Source organism: Alosa sapidissima, chromosome 12 (genome assembly GCF_018492685.1).
Source record: "Alosa sapidissima isolate fAloSap1 chromosome 12, fAloSap1.pri, whole genome shotgun sequence".
In the NCBI taxonomy this organism is placed as follows: domain Eukaryota; kingdom Metazoa; phylum Chordata; class Actinopteri; order Clupeiformes; family Clupeidae; genus Alosa; species Alosa sapidissima.
Genome location: NC_055968.1, coordinates 28,904,761 through 28,923,748, shown reverse-complemented (window position 1 = coordinate 28,923,748; position 18,988 = coordinate 28,904,761). Strand labels below are relative to the sequence as shown.

Below are 18,988 nucleotides of genomic sequence, written 5' to 3'. Positions count from 1 at the left end.
CAAAGTTTGAACAACGTTTCTACTAAACTGTTAAAGCTGAATTAGACGAAGAAATGTTGGTTAGAAGAAGAAGAAGAAGAAGAAGAAGAAGAAGAAAAAGAAGAAGACTTCGGATAACAGAACAGTGCATTTTCATGCACTGTAATTAGTATGCTAGTTATCTAAATAAGTAGGCTAGGGGTATGGGCTATTTTGTCCACCTTTAGGCTACTATTGTTGGCTATGGTTTAGGTTACAACCAATGGAATAGCATCTTGCCGTCATAAGACTGTCCTAATCAATATTCAGTAGATGCTCATTAATCCTGACGGGCCACTCTGCGTAGGATCAACTCAAGTGGCGCGCAGATTCATCCCATTGGTGCTCCTCCACAGCACCAGGACTCGACAACACACACTCGCACCGACACCAGGATCCTCTGTGTTTCATTGCATGGCATGCCTCTTATGAAAGGAAGATAACTTGCGCCAACACGTTCAGGATGGTTTCTAAACATGGATATTGCTGCATTGCTGTTAATCAAGATTAATTCACCCGCTTGCTTTCTACTGGGTTTAGCAGTGGTTGCATGGATACAAAGTAAGTTGTGTTTTCTTGTCGAACCGCTATATGTGACCAGCATAAAACATCCTCCAATTTTACTGAGAAATGCGTTGAGAGTCCTATAAGCTAGACTATAAACTATAGCTACCAAGCTATAAACTGTGGGCATGTTTGTGTGTAACATTTAAATATAGCCTATCACTCCTCTTCTTGTTGCTTAGTTTCATGCCACTCTGAAATGTTATGTGCCAGGCTATAAATGTGTTTGTCAGTTTGCCCAAAATGAGAAAATGCTGCACACACGATTAGGTATCAGTTTTCGGAAGAGGTGTGGTGATTGGCTATGCATGCTTTTGACTGCTAGACCCCAGATGGAGTGTGGTTTTCTGCACTTCACATCTGTCTGTTTTCAACCCCTTGATTGCATTTGCTATTCAAGAGCCCGCAGACCATTTCATGATCACTTGTGGTCGACATTTATAGTTACTCTCAATGCAAGAGGCATGGCACTTTTGTTTGCTGTTAAAAGAGTGAAACAGATTTTTTGTTTTAGATTTTTGGAGATGTGACCACTTTGTCTCTGCGGTTCAGTGTTGTTAAATCTATCTGTACAAGACACTGTCATCACATCAATCTCCAGACACCAGCCACTGTGTGTGTTTTTTGTTATCGCCTCAGAAACACACATGCTCTAAAGTGGCCATCCATTGCCAGGACTGTCACCATGGAATTCCTCATTGACAGATAAAAAGGTCTTTGTACAGCGATCACAAATGAACAATCAAGCTAATTTGCATCACAAAGAAATGTGCCTTTCTTAAAGAAAGAACAGACTAAAATAAAATAGCAAAAGCAATTGCCGCACTTTTCTCAAATAATCAGAAGAAATTGTGTTAGTATATGTGTGAGGTTTGCATGCTCTGTTAGCTATTAACCAAAATCATGCCTGAGATATCTCATTTAACACTAGGCCTACATTGTTATCAGGGTGACAGAAGTCTTCTTATGCAGTGCCACATAATATGTGATACATTAACTTTCTTGTCATATCATAATGAACAAATGGCTGGTAAAACCTATGATCCCCTTGGATCCCCCTTGCCCATCTATCCTGAACATCATCTGGCTGGCCACAGACAAAGCCCAGACATCTGTAGTTCTTGTGGAAATAGTCTTAATGAACAAACAGGTTGAATAGTTTGAAATAGTAAACCCAGTAGCAAGCATCATAGCACCATAGGCCAAGACATACCATTGCACACAGTGTTCTCATTATGATACAGAGAAGTTGTGGTTCAACATGAAACAATGATAACAAAAGAAGGGGCTTCACCATTTGGCATTACATCATTGGATTGTCTTGTTTCTCAGAGATGCATTTTGGGGCAATTTCCATGCACATTCCTTGCATTACATGGCTCATTACAGCTGCCCCCAACACACAGACATGCGCAAGCACACACACACACACACACACACACACACACACACAAAGGTTGTAACACCAAAGCGTTCATGACATGAAGCTGATCAAGAATACTGTGTTTTAAAGACATTGCCTCTGTCTTCTACACCGTATTGCATCTTCTTAATTCTGTCATCCTCTCAGCAGTCTCAGATCTGCTTCTGTCTATCTCTAAAGATTTGTAAAAAGCAACTTGTATAGGAAAGACACCATGGCAATCAGTTAAAAGTTAGTTCTTCTGCTGTCTCAGAAGATGGAGCTAAAGACATTACAAAATGCAATGTTTGCTAATGAACATGCAAGTAATGACCCATGTCATGGAATCCATTAGAATGATCCCAATGATCACATATAATATGCACCCATATTATGCCAGCCTAGGGGAGTGTCGCTGATTCAGACATGCAACAGATGGTCTGCAGTGTGTTGCAATGGTGGTCCATGCATGCGTATTGGTGTGTCTGCCCCCCCCCCCCCCCTTCAATGATTTTATATGTTGGAAGCTTTATTTACAGTGAAGGCTCTTAATTCCATCAGAGATCCCATAATCAGTTCAGTATCATGCTGCGTGAATCCCTCTCTGAGGATTTAGGTTTGCTTGTGGCGCATTTCAGAAGACAACCTGGGGAAGGTATTGAGTGTTATGGTGGCCCTGTACTGTAAGTCTCTGCAAAGGTAGCTCAGGTCTGCATAGGTTGCTGATAAAGGCTATTGGATTTTAAGTAATCTGGTCAGAGAGCCGAACTTAACCTTGTGAGTACCACGTGCGTTCACACTTCACGTTATCACTTCCAGTGCGTGTGTGGAAACTGTAGGACAATATGAGCAAGATAAACTGGTTATATTTGCATCTTATTATGACAAAGTAATTAAGCTTCAAAGCGTGTGCCATGTTAATGTTTATGTTTATGATTATAGTTCGTAACAGATGTTTTTGTCCAAAGCGACTTACACTGGCATTAGTAAACATTAGAATTAAATGAGAATTAAATTTAAATATAGATAAAAAACAGTATTAGACTAAATAGAATTTAACAGAATAATAACAATAGCCATGAACATGCAAAGCACAACTCTGTAAGAAATCATTAGTTAGATACTGGTAAACAGATGAGTGTTTAGACACTTTTTAAGATTTATTTTACATATTTGTATTTTATACTCGTGACAACATTTCTGAATAGTTTTTTATGAGTTTCCAAAAATGTGACAGTCAACAGAATGTGCTAGAGGTTTTGGCAATTTCAATTAGGCGTGTGAAGTAAATAGCCACATAAAACAGACGTTCAGCCTCCAGTGTTTCCCATTCATTGACTTATTTGTGGCGGCCCACCACAATATCAACATTGACCACCACAAAAGTGATTTTCCAGGTTGTACTAAATTGTGCTTAAATCGGGTTAGCATCATAACCACGCTGTGCTAATTTGTTAAAAACTGTTGCATTCAAGTTAATTCTGCAAACCAACCACCACAAATGGAATTCAATTCTCTGGGAAACACTGAGCCTCCATATACTGGATCAAAGAGAAGGAAATTATAAATATACTTCTGGTCACCTTAGCAGCTGCTCTGTAGGAGAGAGCAGTGGAGCAAAGAGGACACCGTCTGGAATACAGAGATCATACAAATGACTGACTTCTGTCCGCACACTGTCACCATGGTGATCAAGAGAGCACGGCATTGAAGGCATAGAATTGGTTACCATGGTGCCTTGATTTGATGCTTTTGTAAAACCCTAAAGTTTGCAAACGTCCTTGAGCCAAGCACTGGAAGGAGAAAATGGCTTTTGAACAAAAATACAGTGTAATTGCGTTAAACTGCCAGGAATGACTATTAATGTGGACCTTAACACCAAGACCACACAAAGAATAACTGGATTGTAGCACAACAGTCATGTTGGCCTACTAAGTTATTACTTTCTTTCAAAGCATTTGACCTACAGTATACATGTATTATAAAAAAACAGTAATGTTAAGCAGTAAATATTGTTTAGGTTATGAAATATGTGATGTATTACAGTTTTTTACAATTGTTTACACACGTTTTCAAAACTTTGTGTCTATTTTTCAAAACTCCACACACAAAACCCACAATTGCTCACACAAAATGCAAAATGCCTCAAATCTCCAGCAAAATGACACACAACATTCAAAATGTCAAAAACACATCTTTAAAGCAAACATTCACCTCACATTACAAACACTTTTGTCATAATATGACATTTTGGATACATCATGTACATACTGTTGCTCAAAACCTAACGCTCTTCTGTCTTTCATAGGCTTTATGTATTTCCATACAAGAGTGAAAGTTACGGTATAGAGAGAAGTTGAAATACACAGTATTTCACAAATAATTTGCTGTTGCAAATACATATTTTACAGCCAACAAGAACAAAGCAAAGCAAAAAACAATGACCACCAGATGTACATGGCATACATTCTGAAAAAGCTGATTTTGCCTAAGACGGAAATGACTGACTACTATCAAATTACTTTGCTTTTTCCAAAGAAAAGTGTGTGTGTCTGTTTCTGTGTTTGTGTGTGTGTGTGTGGTGTGTGTGTGTGTGTGTGTGTGTGTGTGTGTGTGTGTGTGTGTGTGTGTGTGTGTGTGTGTGGGTGGGTGTGGGGGGGGGGGGGGGGGGGGGATCTGCATTGGTTCTGAACATTTCAACCGTAAATCCTCTAGGAGCAGATTGAGAGGGTCCATACCTACATAGAGAGTACAGTATGTCTACTCGTGGGCAGTATGTCTACTCGTGGGTGTTCAGTAAAGTAATGAGTGTTTACACATGTGAGGAGAGAGAGTGAAGCACTGGTGAATAAGTGTGGCATTTTGATGGGTTGTGTTTGAAAAATGAAATCAAGTTACTTCCTGTTCGATTTTTGTGTGTTAAGTAGAAAATTGTGTGTGGAGTTTTGCAAAATGTGTTTTAGTCAATTGAAAACTGAGTTGAGAATTAGTGTATGGTTTTGCAGATTTGGTGTGGGGTTATGATATTTGAAAGACATGTCTAGAAAATTGTGTGACAAGCAAAGATTTAGTGTGTAAGCATTTGAAAAAAACTGTATTTAAGATTTAAGTGTAGTTTATACTGTAAATGTAATGTTTCTATATCTTTTTATTAGCCATTTTGGCATTCTGTTTTTTAAAGCATCATTGTGCTTTGCATTAGTCATGCTTCTCTTTTCTTTATTCTGCTGAATTGATTTGTGATGTGAAAAAAGGGAGAGAGGGAGCCAGCCTTTTGTATAACAGTGAGGTCATCTGCACTGTTGTTTGAATGTTGTTCCTCATTTTTGTAAATTGCTTTGGATGAAAGCGTCATCTAAATGAATGAATGTAAATGTAAAATATCAGTGAATAATCATTCCCATTGAAGCTAGAAGGATCTCCTGGTATAGAGATTCCAGTTCAAAGCATGTTTTGAGAAAAAGAGGAAGGAGAAATGTAAGCAGGGTTTTGGAGTAATTTCGGTGTCTGGTTATTTACCAATGATTAAGCATTCTGGTCAGGGATGTAGTGAAGGCTAAATGCAAGTAAACAGTTAATCAACCTCTGAAATTTCAGAAATAGAGTCTACACTCATCAACACTCTAGGAACCATTTAATACCACTGGTATTGTTATAAACATTATATAAATATATAAACAATAACCTGCACCATCACCAAACATGTTCTGAATGCCTTTTTTAAAAATCTGATACTGCATGGCGCAGTCCACCTCACCGCGATCACAAAATTCATAGTTTACCCACCTCTTATTTTACCACTACATCCCTGATTCTGGTGGAATTACTGCAACATGTCAACATGCAAAAAGCATGAATCATTTTTGTTGTGATTTTTAATACTTTTTCAGTATTGTGCTTTCTCTTTTTTCTTCATCTGATGTTTCTTCTAGTTGCTTTTCATACTGGTAATATTTCTCCATTGCCATTCTAAAGTTATCTGATCCTAGTTGAAATGACGTGAATGTATTTGTCGTCAGGTGTGTCTCCACTCCAAGCCAGTTCTGTGTGCCTGTCAAAGCCGTGCCAGAATGGGGGGTCGTGCCAGGAGGCCCCCTTGGAATACCTCTGTCAGTGCCCATCTCCTTTGCCCAGTCCCCTCCGCCCGGAGTGCCAGGAAGAACACCAGCCATGCCTACACGGGACCTGCCGGGGGAACACCACGTGCCAGCCCAAATATGCGGGCTCTCAGGAGCTGTCTTGTCGCTGTGAGGTGGGCACTTCCGGGCAGTCATGTGAGTCCAGGGTGCAGCTCTGTGCCCAGTTCCACTGTGGAGTAGAGAAGGAGGAGGGTGCCCAATGTCACCTGTCGTCCAGCCCCAGTGTAGAGCAGGGTTACAGCTGTGTGTGTCAGCCGGGCTTCACGGGGGCCCAGTGTGAGACCCCCATGGACCAGTGCACCCCGAACCCCTGCCGCAACCGGGCCATCTGCCGGAGCCGTGGCGACGGGCCCACTTGCTTCTGCGTGCCAGGATTCCAGGGGGCGCTGTGTGAGATCGAGGTGAACGAGTGCATCTCCCAGCCCTGCCAGAATGGAGCCACTTGCGTGAACAAGATTGGCAGGTACCTGTGTCTATGCAGGCCTGGGTTCACAGGTAAGGAGAGAGACATATGATGTGAATAAATGTAGAGGAAGTCAAGTTTTCCATCTCAAAATGTACAGTACAGTGCATTAGTAGACAATTTACAGTAGTTGTAAGATATAGAAGCCCCTTCATGCTTGTGATGTCTTGTGCAGATATGCCTTATTCGTGCAGAGTTTGATTCCAAAATATTTATAAAATAAATATCTCAATTTGTAAGAACATTAATAAGTAATGTTATTTAATTGTGTATTTCAGGTAATATCAAACAGCAGTTGTGTTGTTTTGATTGAGTAAAGATAATCAAATAACAATAACCCAGTTGCAATTCCACTGATATTACCTGGAAAACAAAACAAAATCATTGAAATGGAAGACATAACCAAACTTTTCATACACCTCATGAAAGCTTAGGGCTTGCAACAGATAGTGCCTCAGCAAGTGAAAGTATTCCATCTAGTGTTCTGTCAGTGTATTATCCTTCATATATACTGTATATCTCCACTTTTAAAAACATTAAAAGTCAGGCTATTTATTTGTGTATTTCAGGTAATATCAATCAAATTGCAGTTGTGTTGTTTTGATTGAGTGAGGATAAATCAGATAACAATACCCAATTACAGTTCTACTGAAATTACTTGTTAATTAATTAAAATGGTGGATATGGCGTTTTGGAAGCAAACTCTTGATATATTCGCTTTGGGCAAAAGTGTAACCATATATACAGAAGTAGAGAGGTGCCATTTCTTTTTTCAGCTGGTCAGTTTTGTTTTTGGTGTGATGTGTTGGTCTGGAGCCTGAGTTCAGAGCTGTCTCAATGAAGGACATATATTAATATAATATTAATATAATATAATAATATATAAATATATTTCCTATATAATATCACATGATCATTTGTTTGTGGAAGAGTTTCACAGTCATGTTAGGACTGCTGATCTGTTCAGATGAAGCTCGGAATTCTCCTCAGGACGGTGAAAAATGCGCAACCACGCAAGCCGGGTTAACAATCTAAATAGACATCCGCCGCTGCATTAGGCAGACATAACTAGGCTTGACGGAGGCGAGGAGGGGAGAGGAGAACGCGGGGAAATAAAATAATAATTGGAGCCCACCATCTGCTCGTCTGTCAGCCCTGACACAGTACAACACAGAAGCTTTGTTTCTCGGCAGGATGTTTTTATTCCCTCTTTTCTCTCCGTCCAGTTTCAGCTGATCCAGATGGTGTGGATGAAGATGCTTTTCAGGTTAGCATCACAGAGTAGGAATCAAGCTCCACTGACCCCTTTCTCTCTCTCTCTCTCTCTCCTTCTCCCTCTCCCTCTCTCTCCTCTCTCTCTCTCTCTCTGATGTGTTCAGGTGTCAGCTGTGAGCTCCAAATTGATGAGTGTCAGTCACAGCCTTGCCTCAACGGGGGCCGTTGCCATGACTATGTCAACGGCTTCTCCTGCACGTGCGCCGCTGGTTTCCAGGGTGACCGGTGTGAAGTGGATGTTGATGAATGCAGGGACCAGCCATGTCAACATGGTGCACGGTGCATTGATGGCATAAACAGGTATGTCATGCAACCCGCTCTGATCCGGAATTTAAAGCTTACAAAATGTGCAGCCCTAACTGTGAGTTTTAATAAATCACCATCTGTTGAAATTGCCAATAAAAAGCTATATGTGTGCAGCAGGGCTGTAGTCAAGACCACCTTTGTCGAGTCCAAGACAAGTCCAAGACCAGGACTAGTCGAGACCAAGTCAAGACCGAGTCCAAAGAGGTTCGAGTCCAAGACAAGACCGAGTCCAAAAAGGTTCGAGTCCGAGTCAAGACCGAGTCCAGGATAGGAAAAAAAGTCTTATGCATGACAGTATCAAGACAATCATTTTGGGTTATTATTATTATTATTATCTAAAAGCAAAAACAGTGTGAACACACCCAGGATTTGTAAGTGTAGCCATTCCCCTTCTCCAATATTATTATAGGGCTGTCAAACTATTCAAAATATATATTTTGAAATGAATTAATCTCGATTAACCGCAATTAAAAAGTTCCTAAAGACTAAAGCTTCAACATAAATCACAAAATTAATGAGTAACCACAAAGGTAAAAGTAAAACACTTTTATATTATTTAAATGATAATACTGACACAGTAATTGTGTTTTAAAGTATTCATTTCTTAAGAAATACTACACATATGATGCTGTTTAACTCATTTGTAAATTGTGCACTGTTACTTTAAGCCCATTGTGGCCACGTTCTCATAATGATCTTTTTTTTACCAGCTCCATTGAAATATAGCCTATAGCTAGTCCACAAGCTCTAATATTGTTTGTACCACATGTATTGTACAATATTAACAATGATAAGCATGATATTAAGTTGGTATAAACAGTTTTCATTCCTTTGGAAATAGAAGCATGTAATGACATGATGCTAGCTAGACATTTTCTGTTTGCAATTAAAAGTGAATGATGAGCCTGAGCCAGTCACCTAGCTATCTGAATGGAATGTGTTTCAATCGGCATAATATGTGCTTCATGTAAACAAATTATTGAAGACTTCAAGACTCACCAGTTCCATTACACAAAGGCAAAGGCAAAGACAACTCTTCATATTTTTGTCCATTTTTCAAATCACAGTGAGTGCAGCCTACATACATGTTTATAACTGGTCAGTAGTGGAAATCGGATAAATCCGCAATCTCCTCTAACCTCGTCTTTGTTGCCTTCCTTTTATAAGTTTCTTATATTAAAAAGGAGATATCAATTATCATCAACAACGACAAGCCAGCTGGAGCCTGCCAATCGTTTTCTCTCCTCGTGTGCGTTCAGACGCGCTCTTAATTAAATGGAGTAGCATACGTTCAAGTTGGATCTTAATGGAGAGGAGCCGAAAAGTATCATCTTTATGTAACTGTTGCAGTTGGTGCATTTTGACATTGTAAACGTTATCTAACGAGTGAAAAGTAGTTTGCAGTAAAGCTACTATTTGGCTAAATGTTGGTTCCTCTTTATCTTCAGCTAACTCCACAGACAGTAAAATAAACTCTCAGGCTTGCGGTTTTAGGTTTTGCGGCTTCCGTTACGTGACATCAGCCCCCCACAAAGGTAAACACTATTGAGTTAATATTTTGTAACGCATTATGTATTTCAAAATGAATCGCGGCGATTAACACGTTAATTTTGATGGCCCTAAAGACACCTGGACTCGGTCGAGACCAAAAGCCATATTTGGCAAGACCAGTGGCCGAGACCGAGACAAGACCAAGTCCAAATACTAGCGAGTCCGAGACAAGTCCGAGACCATAGAAAAACGGTCTCGAGTCCGGACTCGAGTCCAAGACCGGACTCGAGTACTACAGCCCTGGTGTGCAGCAAAGACGGTGTGGGTGAAGGGGGTTGATATGTGTTTGTGTTTAAAAGAAAATAGATAAAAGTAAAGAGTGGGATAGAGATGTTCACTGTGCTGTTTCAGTTTCAGCTGTGACTGCTCTCAGACAGGATTCATGGGGCTCCACTGTGAAGTCCCAGAGCCGCCATGCCTGTCTGGTCCATGCCTCAACGGTGCGGAGTGTGAGGAGAATGGCACGGACTACACCTGCAAGTGTTGGCCAGGTACTGTATCAAAGTACAAAGCACCATATACATAAAATCCACTCATTTATTCATCCAGCTAGTTGTTGGTTTACTTGGTTAGGGTTAGGGCTATGATTTGGCACATCATAGTGTGGTGTCATGTTTCCCATTGGGGAATTCAGTGGATATAGGATTAGTGTAGTTCTTAAAGATTAAGTTAAAGAGATTAAAAACCTTTTTGTTTTCAGGGGATGAATTCTCATGGGAATTTAAGTCTGTTCCATGTTAAGACGGAACATTAAAAACATTAATAATCAAATAGAAAAACCTTTAATAAATTTGAACTCTGAACTGTGTGTGCTGTATACTCATATCCTCGTCCCTCTATACTATTGCCTACATTATGCATTACACAAAAGCCCTCACGTTGGTTCTCAAAGACAGGCAACATCACACAAGCCTACTTTTAACATTAAAATGGCACCCATGCATTTCCTCCTCTTTCAGCACATTGGCCCCTTTTGTTTTTAACCAATCTCACCACAGTCTTTCATGATGAAGCGGTCCACAGAGATGAGAGAGAGACTCATTTCTCCTTTGTGACCGCTCTTTGGGCCAGGTTTTGAAGGGCCGCGCTGTGAAGTGGATGTGAGTGAGTGTGCCAGCGGCCCATGTCTGAACGGTGGTCGATGCCTCGAGCGGTCCTGGGAGGCCCTCTACGGCACCGAGCCAGACTTCCCGGAGACGTTTGACCCCCGCCATGCTGCGGGATACACCTGCAGATGCTCACCTGGATTTACAGGTATCTACCCTAATTACGGTATATACTGGATACAGAAAGTGCAGTGAAATGCTGAATGTTGTTGAAATGTTGCTGAAAGGTTTAGACCATGCAGATAGCCATCTAAATAGATAGGCCCAAATAAACCAGTAAAGGGTAATATCCAAGCCTCCTACAGAGGTCCAGCGATGGCCGAGTTTTGAGCTGGTGCTGTAACTGGGGCAAGTCTACTGGTCTTTTCGCTTACAAAAGCCTTTGACTTGCGGCCATTAGCCTGGCTGGTCGGCCGACTCGGGTAGACACTTCTTCTGAGTGGCCTTCTAAAATTGTCCCTCGCATTTGTAAGATGGTCAAATTGCATTAGTGCTAATCCCCTAGCTCTGGCTTCTGGAGAGCGCCTTGTGTCCAGTCAGTTGGTGGAAGCGCAATGAGGGAGTCTGACTGCTGAACGCTGGTGCTCGAGGATGGCCCATTTTCCAAGTCGTGTGACGCTTCAGTGTGTGCTGACCATGAGCGAGGCTGTGGAATAGGCTGTAGACAATGGCGAGATTCACAGTCTGGGCCTGGTGTGTTCTTTTGCTGACCGCAGGTAATCCCTCGCTTTCTCTGTACTTCGAGCATATTGAATTGCCACAGGCTCTACGGTTGGAGACTCTGTTAGACAGGCTCTACAGTTGGGAACGCTGTTGAATGGCTCTGTTGAACGGCACGTTGTTACTCTTGCTGGTGTGTTTTAGGAGGCTGCAGTTCCGCTCGTGATCGTTTGCTGTTTGGGCCGTTACTCAACATCGCACCGCTAGTGCTCTGTTGACCTAGCTGCTAGCACTGAACATATGTGTGTTCTTTTGAAAGCCCACACAACTTCGATGTGCTAAGTATCTAGTGCTCTGCCGCCATTCCCTTGAAGCATGGCTTGAAAACAGTTCCTTAAGTGAATAGATTATCAGAGGAAATGATCATTTCCTCAACATGGCCAGGGCTTCCCTGACTAATTGGCAGAGGAAGGTGAGCTCTGCCAATTGGCATAGAATCTGCAAACAGTATGCAATTATGCAACTGGCTCTGAATGCTGATGATTTGTGAGAATTTGTCAGGTCTTAAACATATTGTGCAGCAGATGTGGGAATTGGTTATACTGCTACTTATTATTATTTATTTTTTTGCAGATTTTTTTGCACTAGTTCTAATATTGTCATTTTATAAATGTGTTTATATCTATCAAGATGCTCATTATCAGGCTACAATGTGTCTGGTTGGTTATTTTTTCTCCAGATTATGTCTTAAAAAGAGTCATATCACCTCCAATCTACAACCATACATTAATATAAAGTAATATGGTTATTTTGCCACAAATTGATACTGGCTTTAACGTCTCTTGGAGAAAGATTATTATTATTATTATTATTGAGGAAGGTATTCAAACAAACTAGGGCAACAATACACAATTATAAACATTACATGAGCACTACAGTGCTTTTATGAAACTTCACTGTTAAAACTGTGATCCCAAAAAGAAGTTAGTGGCTGTTAACTAATGAAGGTATTTTCTCCCTGTGTTAGGTATCCTTTGTAAGGAAGACGTAAACGAGTGTGATGCCTCACCGTGTCAGAACGGCGGCGTCTGTGAGAACACGCTGGGCAGCTACACCTGCGTGTGTCCGCACCTGTCCCCGGATGGACTCCACTACGGCGGTCAGAACTGCACGGTGGCACTTGTGGGCTGCGAGGGCCACGAATGCCAGAATGCCGCTGCCTGCCTGCCGTTCCTGAGCGAGGGTCGCCACGGCTACGGCTGCCTGTGCCCGGCTGGCTTCACCGGCTCACGCTGCCAGACGTCCACCACGTTCTCGTTCGAGCGCCGCGGCCGACTGCTCCTGCAGACGCCGCTGCTGGACGCCGAGGCCGCCTCCAACATCACGCTGAGCTTCCGCACCGTGCTGACCGACGCTGTGCTCTTTCAGCGGGGCAGTGGCGGGCCCCTGCTGACCCTGGAGGTCCACGACGGGCGCCTGCGGCTCAGCCTCCGCGTCGGGGACACTCCGCTCGGGGCCCTGGAGCTGTCGCGGAACGTGACAGACGGCCAGTGGCACGGCGTCCAGGCGCTGCTCAGCGAGGGCCTGCTGGCACTGACCCTGCTGGACGCGGGCTGCGAGAGCGGCGGCCCAGACTGCGAGGGCTCGACTCAGGTGGACAGCGGGCCCCCGGGGTCGGCGCTGCAGCACACCCTGATCGGTGGACCGGACGGCCCAAGCTTCATCGGCTGCCTGAGGGACCTGTTCGTGGACTCGCAGCTGATGGTGCCCGAGGACTGGCTGAGCAGCTCAGCCATCAACGTCACGCCGGGCTGCAGCCACCGCGACCGCTGCCTGGACGGGCCCTGCGAGAACCGTGGCCAATGTGTGAACCTGTGGCAGGCCTACCAGTGCCGCTGCCAGAGGCCATACCAGGGCCAGAACTGCTCTGAGGGTAAGGCTGAGGGCAAGGCAAGGGTCATACATATGGGCCTCCCTGGACAAGGACTGATAAAAAAATATGTTATATGCCAATATCAATAAGCAACACTGGTAAATATTAGTCATAAATCATAGTTTATGTACACAGAGCTAATGGTTAGCACTACCCAAAATCCATTTCCAGATCTGGTTACCCTTTGTTACTCAAAACCATTGCAAAGTTGCAAGAAAAACAGTCTAGAACTGTGTGGCAAACAGACATTCTATAGTAATACTACCGGTAGTTATCAAACCAGTCATTATTTTGTCAGAGTCTGAGGTGAGTTCAAATTCGTAAACATAGGCGAACGTTTGCAAGTTTTCTGTTAGCCTTGAGTTCTCTGCGAACGTTTGCACTCATAAACCAGTCTGAGGAGGTAGGTTGTTCTCCGCGACCATACAGTGGAGCTGGACATGAGCTGGACGTTTTACCGTTACCATGGAATGTTTACACCAAAGCGTTACAATTTAACTGTTCAGTGAAAACATATTCGCCATGAAGGTTTGACGCTGTTCGTTCGAATTTCAACGCACCTCTGGTCAGAACAGACCCTGGGTCAGAAGATTTAATCCTTGAGGTGCTCCACACTGCCCCTCATCACGTGCTCTGGGTCCTGTATCGCATTTCATTCCTAACACCTCTGATCCAGAAGTTAGCCTGGGATTAACAGCCTTGTGTTAACCTGTGTCACCAGCGTTCTGCTCAGCGAGTGACTAAGTGGCGTTTATGTTATTCCGGCTGTGTTATTTGATGACGGTAATTAAGTGGAGTTGCATGACGGCCACCTTCCATTCGGCAGCTGACAATTTGTTTCCCCTTTAGAGGAGACTTAAGTAATGCTTCCTGTGAGCACTATTAATAGCCCGCTGACATTAAAGCAGATTAGTAATTATAGCGTGCAGAAAAACAGAGACTTGCACACATTATGCACTCACACACATACACACACACACACTGCAGTATGAACTAGATGGACAGGTCAAGGATATTAAAAGTTGCTTTCCAGGGCCATTGTAAAGTTACTACTATATTTTTTATTTTGGTGGTGATGAGGGGGAAGTGCCTTCTGTACATGTGAACTGTGACTTTAAATATTCTTGTAAAATGCAAAGCACATCACTGGAATGTAATGTATATGAGAGGTGAATAAGTGATTATGCAGCATGTGAAATCTGATGATGTGACTCATGTCATCAGACCAGTTTATTTTCTATTATTTGGGGTTGGTATAGATAACTTTTTTTTTTAACAAAAACAAATAGAAAGGATAAGGTACAAAACTCACTGTGTAGCTAGATGTTGTGATGCTAGAGTCTATTTAGTATTTTTTTTATAGTGACCTGATGGGGTGTTTGTCTGTGTGATTGCTCCCTCTGTAGAGTATGTCACTGCCCGCTTTGGGCATGAGGACGCGCAGAGCTACGCCATCTTCTCCCTGGACCAGGAGCCCGCCGAGCCAGACGCACTGTCCGTCTCGCTGTTCGTGCGGACGCGGCGTCCCTCGGGCCTCCTGCTGGTGCTGTCCAACGGAACGGGTCAGTACCTGCGCATATGGCTGCAGCGCGGCCTGGTGCACGTGCAGGTCCACCAGCTGGAGGAGGTGCGGGGGGCGGGCGCGCTGGACGACGGCGAGGTCCACCTGGTGACCGTCAGCGTGGAGGGGGGCCAGCTGCGCCTGGCCCAGTCAGGGCAGGGCGAGGGGGTGGTCAGCGCGGAGACGCGCCCTGTGAGGGTGCAAGCGGGGGACGTGGTGCACGTCGGAGGGCTGGAGGAGGCACGGGGCACGGCCACGTTCGGGGGCTACTTCAAGGGCTGTGTGCAGGATCTGAGGCTGGGCGCCTCGCTGCTGCAGTTCTTCGCCCTGGAGCTGGATGACGAGCCGGTCAGCTCGCTGGTGCCCCAGAGGATGAGTCATGTCGTCCAGGGATGTGTGGGAGACGATACCTGCGCTGTGAGTCATCACACACACACACACACACACACACACACACATATACAGACACACATTCACCTTCCTGTACACAAATACACTCATACTGTTTCCCTTCAGTGAACACTTTTTCCTAATATTCCTAACTAGTCTAGATCTACGCTCACAGTCTGACACCAGGGCCGTAGTCACCATAGACATTGAGGGGGACGTGTCCCCCCCCCCTAATATTCAAATATGACCAAAATGTCCCCCCCAATATACGGACATAGAAAAATAAAGAAAGAATAAAGCGCTATACTAGGCCTACAGGAAACCAACACGCATCTGAAATGTAATCAAACGTAAATAACGTACAAATTAGTGACCTATGGTTCCAGAGTAGCTTACACCCCTGAGTGGTTTGTCCTGGTGATTTTCCGTTTTTCGTTAGTGGCGTGCGCTATCAAAAGCTTCCATTTACTACTGCGGTGAGGTAGGGCTGTCAACAATATCGCAAAAGCTACCGGTACAATTTTCACAAAACTTCTTGGAAAGGTGTAGCACAGGCTAAGGAAATCCCATACATGTTTGGAGCCGATCAGACTGAAAGGGAACATTTTCCATATTGTAGCATATTCTCGCAATGATGGCGAAAGTGAAACGTTTTATTTTAAATGATGAATTTGTGCAAGCCTGTGTCATTTCTTTCACGTCTTTCAACATAAATAATGCCTTCATATGCCAGTAGTAATGCCAGAAATTACCGTTTATAGGCCTCTTAGAAATGATAGATAGATAGATAGATAGATACTTTATTGATCCCCAAGGGGAAATTCAAGAACGCATCTAGCATATTATTTAGATGCGCACTCAATCGCGAAAACGTGATCAAATGTGGCGACGGCACACAAGTTGCAAAAAACGTTTACAATACGTGATAGCCTACAGTTAATGTGAATCGCGGACAATAACCAAAGCAAGGAATTTGCACCTCCATTTACCAATTAAAGGCTGTAGTAGGCCTAGTGTTTCTACATGTTGGCACAAAACGTAATTTCTGTCAGAAGCCAGTCTATAATGCATACAGGATGAGGTGAGTCAGACAGAAGAGGGCATGTCTTAGTAGCCTATTCCTGAATCCTGTCCCTTTCAAACTATGTTAAAATTGTGTGATTAGCCGCCAGCATAATAAAATCTAAATTAAAAGACAAAATCTTATTAGGCTCCTAACCTATGAGTCTAAGCCTTAGTTTAAAAAAATCTTCAGGTGTAAGTAATAAGTCAAAGAACCACATTCTGTGTAATATAGAGGTTATCATAAGATACTCTAATTTGTCATTTCTTTTAAAGTATACGTTTTGAACACAAATGGAGTCACGGGTCCAGGGATGGATTACTGAATGGGCTTACTGGGCCCAAGAGCTCAGAGGGCCCTGAAGCCCAAACCTCTGTGTGAAGTCACAAATAAGAGTGACTCTCTTTATTGTGACTTCATGAGGTCTCCCATTTTTTGACCAAAGGCTGTAATTGACCAAGGGCATGCTTGCTTAGCTTTTGACAAAGACTGAACACAGGTAACACAGCGAGCCACGAACTTTGAAGACTACATCTCCAATACGAAGCATTTGACAGATTTGTTTCACCCTAAACAGCTCTGAGGTGTCGGAATTGTTTCAAAGCTTCGGAACAATTCGGCACAATTGCTTCGAACGTTTCAGTGTTTCATAAAGCCTCGCTTTGCCCATCCCTACTAATTCGCCGCCTCAACATCATCACCCGACCGTTACCGTAAGCTCGCACTCACGCCTGCTTAATGGGACCTGACCCAGGTTGCCTCGGGCAACAGGTAATCAAAAAGCGGCTAAAGCGGCTTAGCCCAGTTCCCGCTCCTGAGTTCTCGTGTCTTTTCTAAGGTGTGCCTCCAGTTTGGTGTTTTAGAAATGGAAGTTAATAGCAAAATATAATCATAAATTAAGAATCAAGGCACCATGTTGATACTTAAATATCAGTTTAGTATTTTTGTCAATTATCATTCGGTCTCGTCGCTTGGAATTGTCCCTCTCACATCATAGCCTATTTCTATTAGGCCTATTTTACTGAAAACTGCTGAAACTCATTGGTGAACTCAGTCTATTTTTACTGTAATAAACAACAACTAACAAAGTTGTCTTTTCTGAAATCTTTTGGATTTTTTAAATAAAAAATGTCATGGCTTTCCTGTATCATTCTCTCTCTCTCTCTCTGTCTCCCTCTCTCTTTCTTTCTTTCTTTCTCTCTCTCTCTCTCTCTCTCTCTCTCTCTCTCTCTCTCTGACTGCAGAAAAACCCCTGCCAGAATGGGGGCATGTGCTACTCGGTGTGGGATGACTTCACGTGTACGTGTCCACCCAACACAGCCGGGCAGCAGTGTGAGGAGGTGAAGTGGTGTGAGCTGTCGCCCTGCCCGCCGGAAGCTGTGTGCCGCACTCTGGGCCGTGGCTACGAGTGTAAGACTCCGTGTCCCCCTAGCTTCCCCAGCTCACACACACACCATCTCCTCTGGGTGCAACACACTCATATGCACACTCTAATGTGCATGCTGTGTTGTGAGTGTGTGTGTGTGAAAGGGTGATATAAAGTGTTTAACTGTGCATGCTGTGGTTGCGTTATACATTGCTCTACTGGTGTGTGTGTGTGTGTGTGTAGGGGTGATGTAAAGTTTTGAACTGTGAACAGAAGTGTTGAAAGACAATTATAGAATTATAGAGAATTATGTCCATTAACTTGGCCATCAAATGTAAAGACACTTAAATCAAATGTGGATGTCTGTCTGTGTGTATGGCTCTGAACAGGCATAATTAAGTGCTGAAATATTGATCTCTCTATTGGTCTCCTGTGCTATCGTACAGTATAATATAATTTTGCCCTTATTCTCTCAATATTATCTCAAAACTTAATAAAATCAGGCATTTTAAGATAGGTGCCACGTCTTTCACCCAATTGTAATATGTAGATCGAGAGAAAGGTATTTCTTCCCACAGTGAAGTGTGTGTGTGGGGGGGGGGGGGGGGGGGGGGGTAGTTGGAAATAAGGCAGTTAGTCTCAGATTTAACCAGAGTTGGAGTTCTGGGGCTACAGCAGTCTGCTGGTGAGATGTTGGTCAGCTTACATAAGCCTGTAAGATTCTGCACTAATTCACTCAATATGTTTACTGTGGTAAATCTAGCATGGAGGCAGGGATTTTCCAGAGATCAGATTATCCTTCTTTGGATTAAGTATGATTCACATGCCTGTCTGCCCTTATGCAGCCCATTAGGCGATGCTAAATTAGACTCTTAGCTCTCTTAGGCACTGATAATTAATATAGCTGTTAATAAGGTATACAGAACATTTCATGTGCATTTGTTAAGTAAGGGATAATATATAGAATGCCGGTCATTATTGGGAAAATAAGTCCTGACAGGGTAAACCGGGCCCCGATGCGCAGCAGAGGAGTCTTGTTCCGCCCTGAAGGGACTTATTTTCCCAATAATGACCAGCGTTCTATACATTATCCCGCTTATTACACGGCTACTTGCCAAAACGAAACAAAAAACTCCCCACGATATGACTCTTTAGCCTACATAGCCTAGGCTATTTGATACCGTTCATCGT

At 43.2% G+C, this 18,988-nt stretch overlaps 1 protein-coding gene across 2 annotated transcripts in view; it reads left to right on the top strand.

Moving 5' to 3' along the window:
* The first annotated feature begins 294 nt into the window (after positions 1 to 294).
* The window catches only part of crb1 (crumbs cell polarity complex component 1), a 28,179-nt gene continuing 9,485 nt past the window's right edge, over positions 295 to 18,988 (top strand). The window contains exons 1-8 of one of the 2 annotated variants that reach the window (XM_042056409.1): positions 295 to 579; positions 6,004 to 6,618; positions 7,966 to 8,161; positions 10,070 to 10,209; positions 10,790 to 10,972; positions 12,512 to 13,417; positions 14,824 to 15,395; positions 17,676 to 17,841. In XM_042056409.1, coding sequence (XP_041912343.1) covers positions 495 to 579; positions 6,004 to 6,618; positions 7,966 to 8,161; positions 10,070 to 10,209; positions 10,790 to 10,972; positions 12,512 to 13,417; positions 14,824 to 15,395; positions 17,676 to 17,841 — 2,863 coding nt within the window. In that variant the 5' untranslated portion in view covers positions 295 to 494. Of the gene's footprint in view, positions 580 to 6,003; positions 6,619 to 7,965; positions 8,162 to 10,069; positions 10,210 to 10,789; positions 10,973 to 11,466; positions 11,541 to 12,511; positions 13,418 to 14,823; positions 15,396 to 17,675; positions 17,842 to 18,988 lie in introns of those variants that run through there. The other variant, XM_042056410.1, reaches the window with a different exon arrangement.